At 41.2% G+C, this 22,612-nt stretch overlaps 1 protein-coding gene and 1 long non-coding RNA gene across 2 annotated transcripts; both read left to right on the forward strand.

The window, feature by feature from the left end:
• Positions 1-3,952: 3,952 nt before the first annotated feature.
• Positions 3,953-9,323, forward strand: GNG11 (G protein subunit gamma 11). The gene is made up of 2 exons (XM_043872837.1): positions 3,953-4,555; positions 8,902-9,323. The coding sequence occupies exons 1-2, from the start codon at positions 4,460-4,462 to the stop codon at positions 9,025-9,027; spliced, it is 222 nt and encodes a 73-aa protein (XP_043728772.1). The 5' UTR covers positions 3,953-4,459; the 3' UTR covers positions 9,028-9,323.
• Positions 9,324-9,670: 347 nt separating this feature from the next.
• LOC122674473 lies at positions 9,671-22,024 on the forward strand. The gene is made up of 3 exons (XR_006334973.1): positions 9,671-10,521; positions 10,640-10,656; positions 21,798-22,024. It is a non-coding gene; the product is annotated as an uncharacterized LOC122674473 (long non-coding RNA).
• The last annotated feature ends 588 nt before the right edge of the window (positions 22,025-22,612 follow it).

Consider the following 22,612-nt stretch of genomic DNA (forward strand, 5'->3'; position numbering starts at 1 on the left):
AACAGTAAACTGAGTAATGAAAATGACCAATTATATGCAGTAGAAATTAAAGTCTTCTATGGACAAGATTGATAAATCATTCTGATACCATGAATCATAAGTAACTATGAATGAAAATTGGAGCATCAGACCTCGTCATCCTGTGATTTCCTATTCTTTTTATTTAGAAGAGGAATCTTATGTTATAATAAATTGAACCAATATCAAATGAACCGAGTGCATCAAATGTGGGTTAAATATTTTCCTGAAAGAAACAATCACTTTAATGACCTAAAGAGACACCATTTACTTTATAAATTTTAGAAGGGCAGAATTTGGGAGATAACCTAATTTTATCTATACCTACAAAATAGATGCAGAGAGGACCCATGTCTTATAAAAATTACAAGGCAAAACAAGAACCCTGCTTTTTTTGAGCTCAAGTTAGTATTAAATCACTTCCCTGGTGGCTCAGATGGTGAAGCGTCTGCCTGCAATGCAGGAGACCTGGGTTCGATCCCTGGGTCGGGAAGATCCCCTGGAGAAGGAAATGGCAACCCACTCCGGTACTCTTAACTGGAAAATTCCATGGATGGAGGAACCTGGTAGGCTACAGTCCATGGGGTCGCAAAGAGTCGGACAGGACTGAGCAACTTCATTTTCTTTAGTATTAAATCAACTCCAATAAAACTAACTTCAGTATTTTCTTATAGACTTTTCTTTATATGGATTTTTAACAGCATACATTAGAAAAAAAGTCAAAGAACTTTTTTCCTTTTCTTTGTATGTCAAGGTACATATGTCATAGTCTTTGCTCTTTTATACTTTAAAAGTGAAAATAACGACATGGTTAATTTTTTTTTTTTTTTTTGGTCATTCTTTAAAACATTTGTCAGGAAGACAGTGGGCTGATGATAGAGGTTTGTTTCTGATTATGTCTGTCATCTTCACTGAAGAATGATTCCTACACATAATATTTTGCAAAACAACTTGTATTAGAAGTAACAGATACAAGTAAAAATCAACACTACAGTTGGATACAATTAATAATGGACTTTAACATTTGTCTATTCAAAATCTTTGCTTGACAAATTATGTTTTTGAGAATTCATGAGAAATTGCTTACCATGGTTGCTCTCTGGGAGATGAATGCCATTCTTAGGAATAGGGAGCTACCTGCTTTTTTTTTTTTTTTTAAGTACCCATCATTTTACCATTTAAAATCAAACAACAACAACAAAACATTTTTCAGAATGCTGTGTAATCATGGGATTTCAGCATTTCCCAACGCATTTTAGTGTAATCAATTTACTTAATATGATTTTGGCATGTGAATTTGATTAAAACTATGAATTTTTAGGTATACTAATATGCACTTCATCTCTAATTTAAGTCTGATAATACTGTGGAAAAAGTTAAAGAACCATTATGGTTTTATAACTATCACTGCAGGCAACTAGATGATTTCACAGGGAAGAAATTTCCAGGCCAAAATAACCCTACTTTTATGATTTGGAACAGGCATACATTAATTTACTTAACCAACCTATTTAATTTGGGTGCTGAGCTTATTTAATTCAGGCCACATTAACTTACTTTCACTAACTTATTTAAGCTATTTTTAACCAAGCTTTTAAATTAAAGCAATGGGGAAAATAAAAATAAAAAAAAAAGAATCAGTTCTGGAGACAGATTCGGTTTTCTTGTCTTGGCTCATTGCTTGCTAACAGGGAAAACTCCCGCAGTTCTTCTAATGTTGAGCCTCGGAGCTCCTAGAATGTGTGGTATTTCAAATACAAAAAATGAAGCTCCTAAATATATTTCTTTGTGAAAGTGGTTTATCAGATGTAGATACATAACAACAGTTAGAAATGAAACGCACTCTAGCTAGTTCACCCCTCCCTTACTCCATCACACATCTCACAAATTGGAAAACCAAACTCCAGAAGAAAATAAACGACTTTTCCTAGTGATGGCCAGTGGCAGAGCAAGGACTGGAACTCATACTGCCGCTGCTGCTAAGTCGCTTCAGTCGTGTCTGACTCTGTGCGACCCCATAGACGGCAGCCCACCAGGCTCCCCCGTCCCTGGGATTCTCCAGGCAAGAACACTGGAGTGGGTTGCCATTTCCTTCTCCAATGCATGAAAGTGAAAAGTGAAAGTGAAGTGCTCAGTTGTGTCTGACTCTTCGCGACCCCATGGACTGTAGCCCACCAGGCTCCTCCATCCATGGGATTTTCCAGGCAAGAGTACTGGAGTGGTTGCCATTGCCTTCTGCCCTGGAACTCGTGAGTACTCATCAAAGATTCTTTTCATTCTAATATATTCAATGAGGATAAGTGGGTGGAGCATAGTGAGGAATTATGAACAAAAAAACCTTTGCTTACAAAACAGAGAATGACTATGGTGTCTAAGGCCAAGTACCCGAAGATACTCAGTTAATGCCTCCACTCAACTTGAATTTTTTTTAATTTAATTTTTATTGAAGGATAACTGCTTTACAGAATTTTGCTGTTTTCCGTTAAACCTCAACATGAATCAACCATAGGTATACATATATCCTCCGTTTTGAAACTCCCTCCTGTCTCCCTCCCCATCCCACGGCTCTCAATTGATACAGAGCCCCTGTTTGACTTTCCTGAGTCATAAGGCAAATTCCCGTTGGCTATCTATTTTACATATGGTAATATAAATTTCCATGTTACTCTTTCCATACATCTCACCCTCTCCTCCCCTCTCCCCATGTCCATTCAACTTGAATTTGACTCTACAGGCAGGAGGTCATTTCTGGGGAGAAGGAAATACGCATCCCATCACTTGAGATACTTTATTTTCCTTTCTTCATGCTTCATTTTTCTTCTAGTCTTTTGAGCATCATTAACAAGGTTTTAGACAGTTAAAGGGAAACTTTGTATGGGAGGCAAACATTTGTCACATCATTCTTCTGGCTTTACAAAGTAGCAGCTAGATGCATATGGCTTTCCAGAAGTGGAACAACCAAAACTAAGTGGATCCACTGCAAACATACAGGAAGGTGCTTGAGCCAGAAATTCAAAACCCTTGGTGTCAAGTGTCATCCAAACCTTGACAGATAGGGAATGGAGAAATACTTTCTGGTAGGGCTTTATTTTTTTGATTTTTTTTTTCATTTATTTTTATTAGTTGGAGGCTAATTACTTTACAATATTGTAGTGGTTTTTGCCATACATTGACATGAATCAGTCATGGATTTACATGTGTTCCCCATCCCGATCCCCCCTCCCGCCTCCCTCCTCATCGGATCCCTCTGGGTCTTCCCAGTGCACCAGGCCTGAGCACTTGTCTCATGCATCCAACCTGGGCTGGGGATCTGTTTCACCCTTGATAGTATACTTGTTTCAATTCTGTTCTCTCTGAACATCCCACCCTCGCCTTCTCCCACAGAGTCTAAAAGTCTGTTCTGTACATCTGTGTCTCTTTTTCTGTTTTGCATATAGGGTTATGGTTACCATTTTTTTAAATTCCATATATATGCGTAAGTATACTGTATTGGTCTTTATCTTTCTGGCTTACTTCACTCTGGTAGGGCTTTAAAATTTCTACTTCTGTCTTCTCCAGGACCATCCGCTTATACTTCAAACACTACAATTATTCCCCTGAAAAAAGAATAAAATCCCTGCTGTTGAGGATGCCAGTTTATTAACGTCAGAGCTATAAACAATATTGACATCCCCAAACCCCTTTTTATCCCAAATTTGTAAATGCATTTCAAGCATTTAGCAGACTGGTTGTGTTCACATCAACAGATGTGTTGTGCATTTCTGAGAAGATAGCTCAGTTTCGTTTTCCTCTTGGGCCTTTTCTTAAGCGTCCGCATTCCCCCACAGTAAACGTGTGTAGCTGGGGGGAAAGTTACGTGCTGTGTATTTCTGAAACTCTTGGAGAAGTGAAGGGCCGTTATTTCCTGCCTGGTAGCGTCCTCCTTTTCTTGCTTCAAGAACAAAACCCGGATGTGACTTGGGAAAAGAGGGGGTGGGGAAGGAACAAAAAGTAAAACTTTTGTTGTTTCTCCAGGAAAGTGGACTAGCTCAACTCCTAGCCTTGGGCCCCAGCCCTGGCCGGTCCTCCCGCGGGCGTGGCAGGGTCGGGAGCCCGGGCGGGTCGGACCAGCATCCCCGCGGGAGCCCGCTCAGCGCGCAGCCTCTCTGCGTCTTCGGGCCGCCTTTGCAAACTCAACGCTCCCCGGGCTCCCAGGGGCAGATCTCCTGGTGTTGTGGGGACCTGACCAAAAGGGCAGGAGCTTTAAGACCCTGGGACGCTCGGGTGGGCTGGCGTGAGGGGATCTCGTCGGGGCGCTGGGGACCGCCGCTGGGAGAGGCGGTCACCTTCTGCGCGGGCGGGGCGCGCAGGCAGCGCTGTTAGTTCGGGACGCGCCCTGGTTTGCTGCACTTGCAGCCGCTCCACTTCCAGAGCTGCCCCTGAGTCCAGTTCTCGGGCGAAAATGCCGGCCCTTCACATCGAAGATCTGCCAGAAAAGGAAAAGCTGAAGATGGAAGTTGAGCAACTTCGCAAAGAGGTTAAGTTGCAGAGACAGCAGGCAAGTTGGATGTCCCGGGATATTTCCTTCTGTGAAATGAACCAAGATCGGTGTTGTCTAGTTTGTTGTAGTAAAACAGATTCTTGACTCTTGGGTGGGTGGGTGGGTGGATGGGGGGAACTGTTTGTTTCTTTTCTTGCTTTTTCTGCAGCTTCTTTTGAAGGGGGCTTTGGTGGTGCTTGAGAATTGCCTGTTGATGTGGGGAGATCATAGGAGGTTAAGGAGAGAGCAAGGATCTCATGAGTAATTTAAAGCCAAATGTTTGAGAATGAGGGGAACAAGCGAGAAATTCTGCCAGCTATTAGACAGTTGATTTTAAAAACCCAAGCTGTAGGGAAAAGCAGATGGCTACTTAGTTCCTTGATCTTTTTCATAATGGGAAAGAATAGCTTTTAAAAGTTGGAGGAGTTTTTGTTTGTTTTGGTTTTGGCTTTCTTAATCATAATGTGTCTTGAATTATCTAGTTTTGAGTCTTCATCAGGGGTCTCCAAGAAGTGTGTGATGAGCAGTCCGCTGGGGCTTGGGAGCAAACTGTTACAGTATCCATCTTTGTTTATAAACTTCTTCCCTTTATCATTTCCACTTTATGCTTTGTAAGTATGCACAGTGAACTAATACCTACACAGTATTATCTGTGTTTATTTAGAAATAAATAACATTAATAAATAAATACATTAATACTGCATACAAACATTCTTTTTTTGTGATTATGATTAGAAATTTTAGAGACCACTGAAGTGATCCCAGATTTTGTGAGAATGTATGCGCCGGTGTTCAGAAGTCTCCCCTGAAATTTGTTGGAGACTTTGTCATTTTTATTTCAAGTTTTTACTGGTTATACAGGCCTTCATTCCTTCCCTTTTTCCTCAATCAGGCAACCTGTAGTCCAGGAAAAGGTTTTTGGATAGATTTTTTAAGATAAATGATGTAGTTCTTTCTCCCCAGCAAGAAGAAGTTAAACTGACTTTATATCTCTGTGGTTTAATACTAGAAAAAGTCAAGAAAAACAATGGAAAGGAAGTAGGTATGGTGAATATGTTCACTTATCTTCCTACTTTAGTTATGATAACTCTATTCGTGACAAGAGTCTTTTTACTCAGAAGGCACATTTTGAGTGATATCTGGAAGATGCAGACTTTTGAGGGAGTTATTTTTTATACATTTCTTTTCTCAAATGTAATATGTAACTTCCAAATCCCTAGTCTTCCAGAATTTTGAAGTTCAAAGTCCTTTCTGTACATGTTGAAAGTTTTTGTAGCTTTAAAAATACTGCTGTGTTTAAAAGAAAAAGCAAAGTTATAGGACAAAGTGAATAGGCTTGTTTCTTGAAACTTTTAAGAGACCCACTTTGTGTATGGCAAAGCCCATCTGTTAGCCACTTAGATCTTCTTGACACAACGAATCTTAGAGGTTACATATTAAACAGAGTTGCATGGATTGAAGTAAAGCGTTGTCTGTGCCTGGGTTGGAATATTTTAATATTAATATTTTAATATTGTATCACAATGCAGAACTTATAGGGGGGAAAAAAGAGATGTGTCCTCCACTTACCTAAAGCTTCAAATTAGAAATTGGGCAAGGGTCTAGATGCAGTTAGGGCTTCCCTGGTAGCTCAGCTGATAAAGAATCTGCCTGTAATGCGGGAGACCTGGGTCTGGCCACACTTCTAATAACAACTACCAGTAAAGAGGACAATGAATTATATAGTTATAAATCATTCCGATGTAGGGCAGTCTCTTAAACCACTTAGGAAATAAAGTCTTGCTCGGTTCTGTGCCCCTTCGCTGGCACCAGAAACGCAGGAAGTAATTTCCGCATCATTACTGCTACCCTAGTCGTCTGGGATTTCTCATCTCTCCTATCGTTGGACTTCCCGGGAGCACAGTGGTAAAGAACTTGCCTGCCAACACAGGAGATTCAAGAGATGCAGTTTCAGTCCCTGGGTGGGGAAGATCCCTTGGAGAAGGGAATAGCAACCCACTCTAGTATTCTTGCCTGGAGAATCCCATGGACAGAGGAGTCCATGGGGGTTGCAAAGAGTTGGACACGACTGAGCGACTTAACACTTGCACATTTCACTAGATGCAGCAGACTGTGTGGAAGTTAGAGGGATCATTCATTAGCAATTGCCCCCTTCCAGCTCTCCACCTCCACTCTGTAGGGACACATCCGGCTGGAGTGACTTTCTTGGGGAGAAGGAGCAGAGGGGAGAAAACTTTCAGGGAAACCTCAGAGGACAGAAGGAGAAACATCTAAGTCCTAATAGTAAGATTCCACCATTTTATTATGCACTTTGAATTATAACATGTTCATGCTAGAAAACCATTATGGCTCTTAGAGATAATTCAACCCTCTCACTCTGAAGGATTAAAAAAACCAACCTGAATTCCAAGGAGGCTAACTAGCCCCTTATTTAAGACCCCAGAGATAATGATAGAAATATTATTAAAACACTAAGACACACATCTTCTGATGCCTAGTCAATAAACTGTTAATATCTGAGCTGTGTGTTCTGCTCAGGCCAAAGATACAGAATTCACAGGCTGAATTCTGGCTTGTAGCTAATTGTTGTTCAAACCTATTCTCTTGATCATGGAAAGAAATACATTAGAGAAGCCATTGTTCACTCTTGGAGATTACACATCTTTTTGGACACTTAATGAAGAAGGCTCTGTAACAGTACCATTTAGGGAAACATGAGTCTAATTTTTTTCTAACTGCGTTTTAGCCTTTCTTTTTTGATGTGGGCCATTTTTAAAAGTCTTAATTAAATTTGTTACAGTATTGCTTCTGTTTTATGTTTTGGTTTTTTGGCCAGGAAGCATGTGAACTTTTAGCTCCCCAATTAGGGATCAAACCTGTACTCCCTGCATTGGAAGGCAGTCTTAACCACTGCACTGCCAGGGAGGTCCCAACATGAGTCTTATCTGCAAATTTCTCTGTGGTCACAGAGCCCAGCTTATGGATACTTACGTCATCACCTCTGAGAATTCACTTACAATGCCTGCACAATGATTGTCCTCAAAGGTTACCCGAGAGAATGATACTTGTAAAGATTTTATTTTGCCACATTTTAACTGTGTTGCCTAGTTTTAAATTTTATTTTCAGAGGCCTCCACACTGATGTACCAAGAAATCTTTGAGGTGTGGGAGTAAAACATTTTTTATCTTTTTTTTAACTTTAATGCAATGCAATAGATATGAAACATTGTGTTAATAATTTTAGGCATATAACATAGTGATTTGATATGTGTGTATATTACAAAATGATGTATTTTTGGTTACCTTAAAGTCTGATCTTTTAATAATTTCTAGTTTATGTTTTATGGTTATACATGATATATTAACACAGTAACTTCACTTAAGCGTAATTGAATAATTATGTACATTCTAGGATGCATATGCAGACATTTTTTAGTGATCAACATTGAAACAGTTTGGAGATTACTAATCTAGATAACAGAATCAGTGGAAACATTGCCTAGTTTTAAGAGGACTCCATTAGAATTTTCTGGAACTTCTATAATTTTTACTTCTTATTTCTTACTAGTTAATGCAGATCTTCATTAAGCAGTAATCTTTTTTTCCCTCCTTTTCTTTTTACTCCCCTATTTTTTATATCACCCTTATAAACTCTCTTAAGGATAGACTTTTTGAAGAAACTGTTCAATCTTTTCTCCACTCAGAAAAAGTTTACACTACTTACATAAACACAAGCCTCAGATAAGCCTTTTCTTATGATCAGTTCTGCACAGAAACACAGGTGGAGGGTTGGGGGGAGATGAAGGGGCATGGGGGTGTCGCCAGTGGGGTGGGGAAAATTTGGGGCAACTTTCACTTTTCCAGATCAGACTTTCTCCAATGCTTCTATCATTCTGTGAAACTGAAGAACCTGACACATACTCAGTAAAGTGAGAATTTTTGCAGGAAACACCCCGAAACTTTTGGGGAGTAGCTGGACTGCAACAATTCATTAGCATGGGACATTGAAAGTGGAGTGTGTTTCAGTTCCTCAAATATCACGGAGCTGTCATCATCATATTTTAGCAGAGGAAGGAAATCATATGAGACATAGTGGATAGAAATGGCTGGGGATAATATTTTTAATACAGTGACTTTCAAACTTTCTTAATGCTACTGTAGTAAGAAATCTATTTCACATAGGCTGTATCATTCATATATATTATATAGGCTCTGTGCTACACTCTAATATTTTCATCAATTCTATTTGATTTTTAAAATGCTGGTTGTACCCAATTATGTTAACTTCACTAAAGTGTGGTGACAAGGTTTGAACAATGCCCTGATTCTTTCTTTCTTCTTTTCTTTCCTCCTTTCTCCTTCAGGTGTCTAAATGTTCAGAAGAAATAAAGAACTATATTGAAGAACGTTCTAGAGAGGATCCTCTGGTGAAAGGAATTCCAGAAGACAAGAATCCCTTTAAAGAGAAAGGCAGCTGCATTATTTCATGAATAACTGGGGAGACACTTCCCCCTCAGTGGAAGAGGTCCTTTGTTGTCATTTTCCGAAATAAAACCAACCGCCTTTTAAAGGAATAACAGTGAAATTTAAAGGAGACTTTCTTAAGCGCTCACCTAGATGCGGTCTTGTCTGCAAGCTGCATGCTTCGCATCCCTGTGCACCACACACCCCTTTTAAGAGGACAGAGAGCATCTGATGTGTGATTATGGGAGTAAGGACCCACTTATGCATGACTCAGCTCCTTCAGTATATTGCTTCATGCCTCAAATAAAGTTTTATCTCTGCAGATTGAGTGTTGGCAACTTCAGAAGGCTTTCTCTCTCTCTTTTTTTGCATTACCTTTGATACTTCTCCCCATAACCTTTCAGCTGTTGGGGACCTGTCTCTAAAGATGAGGTGGTTTGACAGGCAAGGTCTCAGATCCAGCTCTCTCTACTTCAAATCTCAGGAGGTTTACAGCACTGAGTTCTGACTCCTGGAACGTTTTTATTTAACATTAACTAGTAGGGAACTGAGTCTGGGGGCGCTAGTGGTAAAGAATCTCCTGCCAATGCAGGCGACGCAGAAGACACGGGTTTGACCCCTGCGTCAAGAAGATGTCCTGGAGAAGGAAATAGCAACCCACTCCAGTATTCTTGACTGGAAAATTCCATGAACAGAGAAGCCTGGTGGGCTACAGTCCATTGGGTCATAAAGAGACATGACTGAGCGTGCACACTCACACACACAACTGAATGAGTAGAATTCCTAATGTTGACTGAGTCAAATAACTGAATCAGGAACTAGACCAAGCCTCATCTAGTTCAACCACTTCCCAGTTTATCGTTGGACAGATTTTGTTCAGAGTGCTGCTATGATGATGGTGGCTGGAGAAATGCAGGGGCTGGGGATCGGGAGGAGCCCCTTTGGGGCCAGCCCTGCTCCGCCTCCCACGGGGCAGCACATCTCATATGTGATCACTAGGTCTTTCCATGGCGACCGTCCAGTTCTGTGGCATTGAGCACTGGCACAGATGCTTGGCTTTGTGCCCATGCCAACCAGCCTTTTCCAGCAGGCCCGTGCCAAGCTTACCTCTTTTCTTTCTCCAAAGGAACAAATCAATCTTTTGCCAACTTCTAAAATTAGCTTGCCTTGCTTCTCATTTGCTTGGTTGGAATTCTTCCTTTATTCTGGCCACTCAATCCTTTGCTGGTGACAGGTGTTGTGAATATTTTATCCCAGTCCACAGCTTAACTTTTCAGCATGGGATCCTAGCTGTCCTAGCGAGCCTAAGGGTACAGCACACCAAAGAAGACCCCCTGGCCCCAAGGAGATCTCAGAAAAGTTGCGCTGTGCTCAGTCACTGGGTTCTGTCTGACTCTTTATGACCCTGTGAACTGTAGCCTGTCAGGCTCCTCTGTCCATGGAATTCTCCAGGCAAGAATACTGGAGTGGGTTGCCATGCCCTCCTCCAGGGGATCTTCCCAACCCAGGGATCAAACCTGGTATCCCACATTGCAGGCAGATTCTTTACCTTCTGAGCCACCAGGGAAGCCCATGAATACTGGAGTGGGTAGCCTAACCTTTCTCCAGGGAATCTTCCTGACCCAGGAATCGAACCAGGGTCTCCTGCATTGCAGGTGGATTCTCTACCAGCTGAGCTACAATGGAAGCCATCTCGGAAAAGGGGCAGACCATGATTGTAAAACAATCAAAAACAAGAAAAACTCTAAAGCAATTTATGAATAGAGGTGAAAGGATATCATTAAAGCATCAAGCAATAGGAAATATGAGGAAATAATGTCCACAAAAGGAGAAATACAATATTTTTCTAGATGAAGTAATACCATGAAAATGTTTGTAAATTGCTGTTCACAGCAGGGTCCCAGTAGGATATGTTTGCTCTGACAGTTTTAGTGGAAAACACGGAAGGATGATTTGTCAAACATAGCAGGACATTTAAAACATGATTTGGTTTATAATCAGATTGGTCTCCCTGGGTGTAAAGAATCCACCTGCCAATGCAGGAGATGCAGGTTCAAACCCTGAGTGGGAAAGATCCGCTGGAGATGGAAATGGCAACCCACTCCAGTATCCTTGCCTGGAGAATCCCACGGACAGAGGAGCCTGGCTGCTACAGTCCATGGGGTCCCAAAGAGTCAGATGCAACTTAGCGACTAAACAACAACCTATAATTAAGATTAGGTTTTCATCATTGGGGAAATGATGTTTTAACAATCAGTTATCCACTCTCCAAAACAACATACCTAGACCTTACAAAGAAATATGAGATAATTGTATTTAGCAGCTCTAATTATGACATAAATGGCAACCCACTCCAGTATTCTTGCCTGGAAAATCCCACAGACAGAGGAACTTGGCAGGCTACAGTCCACAGGGTCATAAAGAGTCGGACATGGCTTAGCGACTAAACCACCATGATCGTAAGGGTCCTACAGAGTATATAGGGGTGGAGTGTAGGGTCAGGCCACTCAGGATGGCTGTTCTCTTGCTCTCGGCACATCCCCTGCTCAACTGGTACTTGCTTCGCCTATACCCTACCCACCCAGCTGACCTTCCCATGACCTTGCCCCGGGCCCCAGCTAGTGCTTGTTCTCAGCAAAGGGGGCTGTGAGAGTCATACCCCTCTACTGGTTTCCCTGGTAATTAATGGACCCAGCTTATATCAATTCCCCTGTAACTGGCAACCTCTTTTCTTCCCCCTCCTGCTTCAGCAAAGGCTGCTGCCGTGTGTTGCCCACCCTTCCTTGCACATTATGAGTTGTTGCTCCAGGACCTTGCTTCAGACTTGTAAGTCCTCCCATTCTTTAAATCACTGATGTCTCTGTTGTTGGAAACAAATGAACAAAAAACTCAGCAGCCTCCCATCTTTCATAAAGGCACCAGGAACACAGCCCCAAAGAACCCCAGAAACCCCCTTTCTTTGAGCATATTCTCCTTTCTTGCTGTTTTTGGGTGTAAATTGCTCCAGGTTTAAGCAAATCGGAAGAGAAGCAAAACCCTGACAGGTTAGCTCCGACTCAAATGGGTTTAGTTACTAACTTGCAATTTTAAATGTGGCATAGAAGCCCAGGTTTCTTCTCGGTGAGATCTTTCCTCCTGCTTAGATGCTTGCTCATCCTCAGTCATGTCTGACTCTTTTTTGATCCCATAGACTGTAGCCTGCCAGGTTCCTCTGTTCACAGAATTTTTCAGGCAAGAATACTGGAGTGGGTTGCCATTTCCTTCTCCAGGGGATCTTCCTGACCCAGGAATTGAACCCGCATCTCCTGTGTCTCCTGCATTGTAGGCAGATTTGTTACCACAGAGCCTTTGGGGAAACTCCTACTTGGATGCATGTTGTTGTTCAGTTGCTAAGTCATGTCCAACTCTTTGCGACCCCGTGGACTGCAACACGCCAAGGCTCCCTGTCCCTCACTATCTCCCAGAGTTTGCCCAACTTCATATTCATTGAATTGCTTAGATGCATGCTACTGCTGCTGCTGCTAAGTCGCTTCAGTCGTGTCCAACTCTGAGCAACCCCATAGGCGGCAGCCCACCAGGCTCCCCCGTCCCTGGGATTCTCCAGGCAAGAACACTGGAGTGGGTTGCCATTTCCTTCTCCAATGCATGAAAGTGAAAAGTGAAAGTGAAGTGGCTCAGTCGTGTCCGACTCTTCGCGACCCCATGGACTGTAGCCTACCAGGCTCCTCCATCCATGCGATTTTTCAGGCAAGAGTACTGGAGTGGGCTGCCATTGCCTTCTCCGGCTTAGATGCATAGGTGTACCTAATTAAACCAGAGATGTGCCAATGAACTCTACTAGCCTCCTGGAGTATATCAGCACCCTCACTCCAAAATTACTTTCTTTATTCTCAGAGAAGGAACAGGAGACCCAGGCCTTTGAAAGAGCAGGTTGCAGCAAACCAAGAGCAGGAAATATTTCCTTCAGTTTCCTGCCTTTTTCTAAGAGTTGACGTCAGTTGGAATTACTGGGAGCCCTGGGATATTTTTATCCCAAAGCATGATCTACTCCACAGAGAAGTTAAAAAATGTAATGATTTATTTTTTCCAACAACCATGGAACAACCAGTATTTGGGATGTATTGCTACTATTAACATTTAAGGTGGCATGGAATTGGTACACTTGGTGCTTGAAAAGTTTTACTTTAATGAGCTGTTTCATTTCTTTCAAGTCAAAAGGTTTTCTTCTGTTGTTGAGGGAAGCAAACATCTGTTCTGGTTATTGGGAAGGGGTATGTGTGTGTGTGTGGTGTGTTGGTTGCTCAGTCGTGTCTGACTCTCTGCGGCCCCATGGTCTGTACCCAGACAAGCTCCTCTGTTCGTGGACTTCTCCAGACAAGAATACTGGAGTGAGTAGCCATTCCCTTCTGAGGATCTTTCTGACCCAGGGATAAAACCCAAGTCTCCAGCATGGCTGGCAGATTATTTACCATCTGAGCCACTAGATCAAATCACTTGCTTCTTCCATGGAGTGCCAAGACAGCATCTGTGTCCTCTAACTTCTTGAGAGTTGTGGATTACAAGGCTGACCCCGGATTTCTATGCAACATTCACCTATTCAGTTATGTATGCTTCAGAGTCCCAGTGCTTCTCTTCACCTACTTTCAGCCATATGACAAATTAGTCAGTCCACTTTTGTTTTTTTCCTTAATAAGAATCCAATATCACTGATGTTTCTCCTAAATATTAATTATGTTCTTTTTGTCCTCACTGTTTCATCTTAGTAACTCAGCAAACCTATAGAATTGTAATAAAATCCTCTTGATTTTGGAGTGTTCAGTTGCTAAAAATATATTAGCATGTATTAGGAAGAAAATGAAAAAATATGATAACCATATATTCAGATATATTATAAAACTTACCTTCAGTAAGTAGGAATTTGTTAGAATTTAAATCATGTGTTCAATTTCTTCCAAGAATCTAGTTCTGTAATCATTTGTTATCTGATTAAATAGTTACTGGGCTTTGTGTTTTGAGAGTTAGAGTCTATGAACTCATATTAGCAAAATTGACTTCTCTATTTCTAAGCAGGATTAACATTGCAAAGCTCACCCATCCTTGCTATGTCAAGTCAGTTTATTTGGTATGTTGGATGCAAACTGGTATTTCACTATTATCTAAATTTGAACTTCCCTGATTTCCTGTGAGTTTTACAGTCAGATTTCCGTGTACCTGTTGACCATCTTCCTCTATTTCACTTCCCTTGACCCTCCACCTCTGGCAACCGCAACTCAGTTTTCTCAGTATTTATGAGTTTGGTTTTCTTTTCTTTTTTTCTTTTTAGATTACACATATAAATAAGATCATATAATATTTGTCTGTCTGATATATCACTTAACACAATACCGTCAAGGTCCATCCATGTTGTTACATGGTAAGATTTCCTTTTCTCATTATGGCTGAATAATAATTTCATTGTGTATCTATAAAATAATTTCTTTATCCATTCACCCATCAATGGACACATAGATTATTTCCATATCTTTCCTACTATAAATAATAAATCAATGAATACGGGAATGCTTATATTTTTACAAGCTTGTATTTTCATTTTCTTTAGATGAACACCCAGAAGTAGAATTGCTGGATTGTATGGCAATTCTATTTTTAATTACTGATGAAGCGCTATACTGTCTCTGCACCAGTTTCCTTCCCCACCAACACTGCAGAAGAGTTTCTTTTCTCCACATCCTTACCAACACTGTTGTTGACAGTCTTTTTGAGAATAGCCATTCTAACAGGTGTGAGATGATACCTGTTTGTGGTTTTGATTTGCAGTTTCCTAATGATTAGTCATGTTGAGCACACTTTATTATACCTGTCTGTGTCTGCTTTGTTTAAATAAACTTTGGAAGGTTAAACAGGAAACTAATAAAAATTGCTGCCTATTAGAGTCAATGTTGGGTGCGCCAGATGGGAAAGCTTGATGTTGAGTTTTCTCATGGTATATTTTTCTCTAAATTTTTGATTTGGGGACCTGGCAAACATATTATCTAGTTTAAGAGGCAAAAGTAATTTTAGAATAAAACAAGATTCATATTTATATGTATAGGCTTTTAAAAGTAAATATTGTTGTTTAGTCACTCAATTTGTGCCTGACTCCTTGTGACCCCATGGACTGTAGCCCACCAGGCTCCTCGGTCCACAGGATTTCCCAGGCAAGAATATTGGAATGGGTTGCCATTTCCTTCTCCAGGGGATCTTCCTGAAACAAGGGTTGAACCCACGACTCCTGCATTGGCAGGTGGATTCTTTAGCTCTGAGCCACCAAGGAAGCCCCAGAGTTTAAGTATATGTGGGTATTAACGCTGTATGAATCAGGAATAAATTTGTACAGTCAACATGATGTGAGTAACCATCATACGTTTTGATCCATTAAGCTTATCCCACTAAGTAAGACAAAGATATTGAGTCAGTAACAGTTATACTTCACTGTTATCCCTTCTACTTTTAGTCTTAGAAGGATGATAACCAGTGAGAAGTGAGCCCCTATTTCTAGTAGAACAGTCTGAGAGAGCAGGGACCAAGGAGAAGTTATCTTTTATTTGATAGAAGTAGTGGGATGGTCACAGAAGGAAGGTGCTGGGGGCTGTCTCCTGTTAGGACAAGATCTCATACCCTACTCTATGCATTGAGCTGTCCCATCTAAGGAAGACACAGGGCATCATTTTCCACTCAAGCTACACTCCGTCTGAAACAACAAATCCACGGACTGTTAAAAACCATTCACTGACGCTGGGAGAACCTCGAGACTCACTGATGCCATTGCTTTCTTTCCTTTTTGGTTCACACATTAAATGACGACTTCTTTTTCTTTAAAAAATATATATATAAAAACCTAACATTAAAGAGTGCATAATTTCATTGAACATGAAAATGAACAGGGAGGGATGAAACTAGGTGGATTATAAACTTCAGAAATTGGTTCCAAAGGTCTTGTGCAAAAGTTACTCTTAAAATGCAGGAAATAGATCCTTGTAAAATTCAACAGTCATGAAAAAGAATCCATATTGACATACATGTAAATGTATGTATGCATTTATTTATTTGACAACAGAAATTTGGAAGTCCCTTTATGTACCGGGCACTGGTTTAGGCCTAAAGAATACAGCAGTGAATTAGATAAAGCCCTTAGGAACATGGACTTTACAGAAATTATACTTACATATAGTGGAAATTACAGAGTATATTATGATGTATGTATGTGTGTGTTAGTTGCTCAGTCGTGTCCTACTTTTTGTGGTCCAGTGGACTGTAACCCACCAGGCTCCTCTGTCCTTGGAATTCTCCAGGCAAGAATACGGGAGCAGGTTGCCATTTCCTTCTCTTGGGGATCTTCCCGATCAAGAGCCTGTAAAGAATCTGCCTGCAGTGTAGGAGGGTTCGATCCACTGAAGAAGGGAACGGTAACTCCAGTATTCTTGCCTGGAGACTTCCATGGACAGAGGAGTCTGGCAGGCAACAGTCCATGGAGTTGCAAAGAGTCAGACACGACTGAGCAGCTAACACAAATACACATACATCATGATGATGGTGGTGATGACTGTTTATACATATGAAGTGCTTAATATTTGTCTGGCACTGGAGGAAGCTTTTTACATAGATTATGCCTGCTAATTCTCACAAGTGCCTATGTATCGGGTAAATAATTCATACAACCATATAGCTAGTGTAACTAGCAAAACAGACTGTTCCTTAAGCATTGTGCACCTCTCTTTTTTTTTCATTCATTCAACCATTATTTAGTGAACACTTAGTATATTCCAAGTACTTTTTAGTTAATGGACATAGAGCGATATATAAAATAGTAAAATTCTTGCAATTAGTACCTCTCTTAAAGAGTGAAAAGAGCTATTAGCTCAACAACTATCTGATGTAACTTTTGGCATAGGTGTAGCCAGCTACTATAGCCCCAGAAATTTTAGCCCTGGTGTCTGAAACAGAGTTCTAAGTCACTTATTTTAATTGTTTTTATTTGTTGGTTGATTGATTGATTTTTTATAATTACAACCTAGCAAAACAATTTTAACTTATCCAAGAGGTGCAGTTTTCTTTCTTAAAGTCATATCACAACTCTAAATTATTATAACAATGATGAATTCTAATTGTATAAAGAATAATATAATAGGTTAGTACCAAAATTTGTCTGATAGAAGCTACATGAATTATGGTAGAGTGCCAGGAAGAGAGAAATCAAACTCTATCTATAAAGACTTTCTTGAAAATGTTAGCTTTATTAGTGATAGTCGGCCCTAGAGAACTGTCTATAGTTACCAAAGAATCTTTTCAAAGTCATCAAATTCAGTCTCTGTAAACTGGGTTCTTCAGTAAAGACAGCCTTTTGCTTTAGCTTGAGTCATCTCAGCCTTTTCTTATAGCCAGATTGAGACAGACAATGGGAACAGACATACTTCACCGAGCTTGTTTGGGAATTAATGGGCCTGTCTTGGTTAGAGTTCCTTAAATTCATAAAAAGTCCTCATGTATTGGCAATGATCAGTATTTATCAACAAACACCTTCAAATCCCATTTGAAAGTAATTAGATTAAATTTATATGGAACATATCTATTCTACAGACTTGGCATAGTCACTCCAACTTTCAGAGTACAGAGAAGCAAAAGAAGTTGAGCCTGCTTATTATGTGTTTTGAAATAGTATTAAAGCCTGTGTGTGTCTCAGTCTAAGGGAACAAAATGAAGAGGAAAGGAAAGAGACATTTAAACCAATATTAAATACTTCAAAATAATCATCTAAAAACTCTTATAAATACTGATATAGTTCACTGATTACTTAAAAACAGTTCAGAGACTGTTCTTGCTAAATGTTACCACTTTATAACTAAAGTCACGTGTCTATGACAACAATGATGTACTTGCTCTTTGCCAATGTTCAGACTTGCCTTTTCTTTTATTTTTTTTAAGTAATTGTTGAAAGATTGTATGCTATTGGGTTTTCAACTGATTCTTATTTACATAGATTATTTTAATATAAAAGCAGATGTAGGATAGAATGGAAACAGTGTCAGACTTTATTTTTTGGGGCTCCAAAATCACTGCAGATGGTGATTGCAGCCATGAAATTAAAAGACGCTTACTCCTTGGAAGGAAAGTTGTGACCAACCTAGATAGCATATTAAAAAGCAGAGACATTACTTTGCCAACAAAAGTCCGTCTACTCAAGGCTATGGTTTTTCCAGTGGTCATGTGTGGATGTGAGAGTTGGACTGTGAAGAAAGCTGAGCACCGAAGAATTGATGGTTTTGAACTGTGGTGTTGGAGAAGACTCTTGAGAGTCCCTTGGACTGCAAGGAGATCCAACCAGTCCATCCTGGAGGAGATCAGTCCTGGGTGTTCATTGCAAGGACTGATGCTGAAGCTGAAACTCCAATACTTTGGCCACCTCATGCGAAGAGTTGACTCGTTGGAAAAGACCTTGATGCTTGAGGATTGGGAGCAGGAGGAGAGGGGACTACAAAGGATGAGATGGCTGGATGGCATCACCAACTCGATGGACATGTGTTTGAGTAAACTCCGGGAGTTTGTGATGAACAGGGAGGCCTGGCATGCTGCGATTCATGGGGTCACAAAGAGTTGGACAGGACTGAGCGACTGAATTGAACTGAACTGAACTGAAGATAGAATAATTAATATTTATTAATATTTGGACTTCTCAATTTGAAGCAGGGAGTAATTCAAATATTTTAAAACCATTCATTTTAATTTGATTTGATGGATTAAGGGCCTGTAGGCAGGACACTATGTGGAAAAATTTGGCCAATATTTTCCTGCATTCTAGGAACTGGAAGTCAAGACAAAAGGTGGTGATATTTAACAATTTCAATTAATTACATCAATTTTATGTGCAAAGTGTAAGTGGATTAACTGTCAGAGAAAAGGAGGGGGGTAATAAGTGAATAATGGAAGTAAACCTAGGACATTTTCTACCTTTTCTTCTTGGAAAACTTCATGGAAAGAGACATGGTAGCAAAAGTGAAGGAAAAGAATTTGTGGATTAAACTAAGAGGAATTCCACTTATTGAGTTCAATTTGGCAGACCAAGAAAGCATTTATCAATATGATTTATTGTTAATATATCACAAGAGCAGAAGGAACTTAATTAATTGGCTATACTGTCTTTAATAAAAAGTCTTTAAAATGCTTTTTCAGTTATTGTGGACCCGAGCAAATCCAATGACTTAAAACAATTATTGCTTATTATTGCTTATTATTGCTTATTATTGCTTCTGAGTTCACCGGTTAGTCTCTGTGGGCCTGGCTCTGCTGATCTTGGTGGGTATCACTGATTCATCTGTAGTCAGCTGATGGATCAACTCTGTGCTGACTAGTTACTGGGTGTTGTCTAGGAGTTGGCTGGGGCAGTCAGTGACTAGGTTATAAGTCTTCCATCCTTTGACAGACTTGCCTGGGCTTGTTGACATAGTCAGGAGGGCTCTAAGAGTGTGGAAGTGAAAATGGAATCTTGAGGCCTAGGAGAAGAACAAACACATCACCACTTCCACTGTCTTCAACTGTGCAAAGCAAGACACCATACCAATCCAGATTCAAAGGGAAGGACAATGAATGCCCCCTTCTGCATGCTGGAGCTGCAAAGTCACAGGGCAAAGAGCATAGAGACAAAGAAGGGTGGAAAGCTGGGGATATTTTACCATCTACCTGTATCACTGGGTGAGGATCTTGGGTCTCAACCTTGGGCAGTAGAAGCCAGTAGGAAATACCTAGGGATATGGGGTGGAGAAGGAAATGGCAGCCCACTCCAGTATGCTTGCCTGGAGAATCCCAGGGACAGGGGAGCTTGGTGGGCTGCCATCTATGGAGTCACACAGAGCCAGACATGACTGAAGTGACTTAGCAGCAGCAGCAGCAGGGATATGAGGAAAAGAAGTTCCAGTAGAATAAACCTGAAGGTTCTGGTGCTAAAAGCAAAACATGGGAATGGTTAGTGCACAACTCAGGCAGTAATCTAAAATGGTGGGAGGTGTATATGTGTGGACGCCACTCCCGCTTTTGGAAAGCTGCTATATATGTATAGCATAGGGAGCTCAGCTTGGTGTTCTGTGATGACCCATGGAGTGGGGTGGTCGGGGTGGGAGGGAGGTTCCAGAGGGAGAGGATATATGTATACATACAGGTGACTCGCTTTGTTGTATAGCAGAAACTAACAACATTTAAAGCAATTATATTCCAGTTTTTTTAAAAATGCATAAACTGAAAAAGATAAAAAGATAGGAGAGAGAGGGTTAGAAATCTATATCAAAATGAGTTTGAGACTTTCAGTAAGTTGACAAAACCTCACAGCTAGTGTGGCAAAGCTGGATTGCACCGAGGAGAAAATGAGCAGCCTCTTGAAAATTAGCTTTACTAAATCCGTTTATAGACATATCAATTTTTCAAAAGCAGAAGATTACAGGTTCTGATTATGTCCCTTTTCATGTCTCATGTTAGAGACAGAAAGGACCCCTGCAACTTGATCACCTCTTTAAGTAGAGGGGCTCATTTTCAACACTGTGGAGGCAAACCCCATGAAGTCATAAGCTTTTATGTCTGTTCCCAACATCGGTCAGTCAGTCTGGTGAGGGTAAAAGCCAATCCCACTATTATTTCAGAAAATGATAATATCGTACCGCTCCTGGCTCACCCTCCAGAGAAGCTTGCATTTCTTTATACGCTGTGTTCTCCCTCAATCATGTCTTCCTCTCTGCTGCCCTGCGGACGGTAGGCTGCCAGGCTCCTCTGTCCTCGGGATTCTTCAAGCAAGAATACTGGAGCCGGTTGCCATTTCCTACTCCAGGGGATCTTTCTGCCCCAGGCACTGAACTCGCATCTCTTGCGTCTCAGACATTGGCAGGTGGTTTCTTTACCACTGGCCACCTGGGCTTCCCTGTTTGTCAGACTTTTTCTGTAAAGGGCCAAATGGTCAATATTTTAGCCTCTGCATGCAGTACTATCTCTGTGGCAACTAGTCCTACGTGAAAGTAGCTACTGACAATAAAATACAGAAAAGAATGGGTGTGGCTGTGTTCCACTCAAATCATTTTTACAAAAGTAAGCAGCAGGCTGAATTTGACCAACGGGTTCCTGTTCTGGTTCAATGTCTTTCAAATTGCATGTGAGGACCCATTAGCAACCAATTTTGTGGAATGTTACCAATATTATTAATGTGTGTGTGTGTGTGTGTGCACACGCTAAGTCGCTTCAGTTGTGTGCGACTCTTTGTGACCCTGTGGACCATAGCCCACCAGCCTCCTCTGTCCTTGAGATTCTCCAGGCAAGAATACTGGAGACGGGAATGTCCATTCCCGTCTCCAGGGGATCTTCCTGACCCAGTGGTTGAACCCACATCTCTTATGTCTCCTGCATACCACAAGCACTACTCCCTATCAGCATACAGTCCATATAGTGAAAGGGCATTTGTCTTATGAAAAGTGTATAAGTTGAAATCAGCATGTAAAATTCATTTCTTTTTGTAGATTCAAGTCAATAAAATTTTGAAGGTGGCTGGTCTAGAGTGTTGGAACTGGAAGTCCAGCTTTTGATATTATAAAGAATTTAACCTCATCCAAAGAGAAAATGTTAGTTCCTCAGTCATGTCTGACTCTTTGCAACTTCATGGACTGTAACCCTCCAGGCTCCTCTGTCCATGGGATTCTCCAGACAAGAATACTGGAGTGGGTTACCCTGCCCTCCTCCAGGGGATCTTCCCGACCCAGGGATCGAACCCGGGTCTCCTGCAATGCAGGGAGATTCGTTACTGTCTGAACCGCCAGCGGCATCCAAATAGAGGTCTGGCCTATCTCTGGGAGGTGATCTCTAAGCCCTCTGAATGTCCTGCCTGATGAATGTCTGTTTGCTGTGGACTTTGGCTCATGCCAGAGAGTCTAACAGTGTGATTTCTGGTGAGTCTTTGTGTCATGTGGTATCAAATTGATCTCCAGAGAGGCTGGAGACAGGCCAGTCCTGGGGACAGTTGACCATGACGCCCCAGTAAAGATTCTGGATCCCAAGGCGTTGGTGAGTCCCCCTGCCTGGCAGCAAGTCCCCCGTGAGTGCTCCACACTGTTTCTGACAGAGCCATGTTGGCCATGATTCCCCTGGGGGAAGATGATTGGAAAGTTGTAACTTTCCCGAACTCTGCCCCATGCATCACTTCCGTTGGCTGACTTTAATCTGTCTCTTTAAACTGTCACTGTGAGTATAACAGCTTTCAGTGAATTTCGTGCGTCCCTCTAGCAAATTACTCACTCTAAGGGTGGTCTGAGGAACTCCTGAACTCGTAATTAGTGTCAGAAGGGAGGGAGATTTTGTGGACTGTTTTCTAATTTCCCCGATGAGGAAATCGTGAGCCAAGGACATGTGTAAAGACTCTGCAAGGCCACCGTGAGAGGATTGGCTCTTACCCCTGTGTCGTTCCTGCTGACAAATGCTAACATGTGTCGAGTTTTTCTGACTTTCTGCCAAGGGCTGGATACACATTAACTCATTCTATCCTCACCAAAACCCTACAACATTTGTACTATTAGACTGAGCCCCATTTTAGGTGACGAAACTAAGGCT

Source organism: Cervus elaphus, chromosome 18 (assembly GCF_910594005.1).
Source record: "Cervus elaphus chromosome 18, mCerEla1.1, whole genome shotgun sequence".
Taxonomy (NCBI): domain Eukaryota; kingdom Metazoa; phylum Chordata; class Mammalia; order Artiodactyla; family Cervidae; genus Cervus; species Cervus elaphus.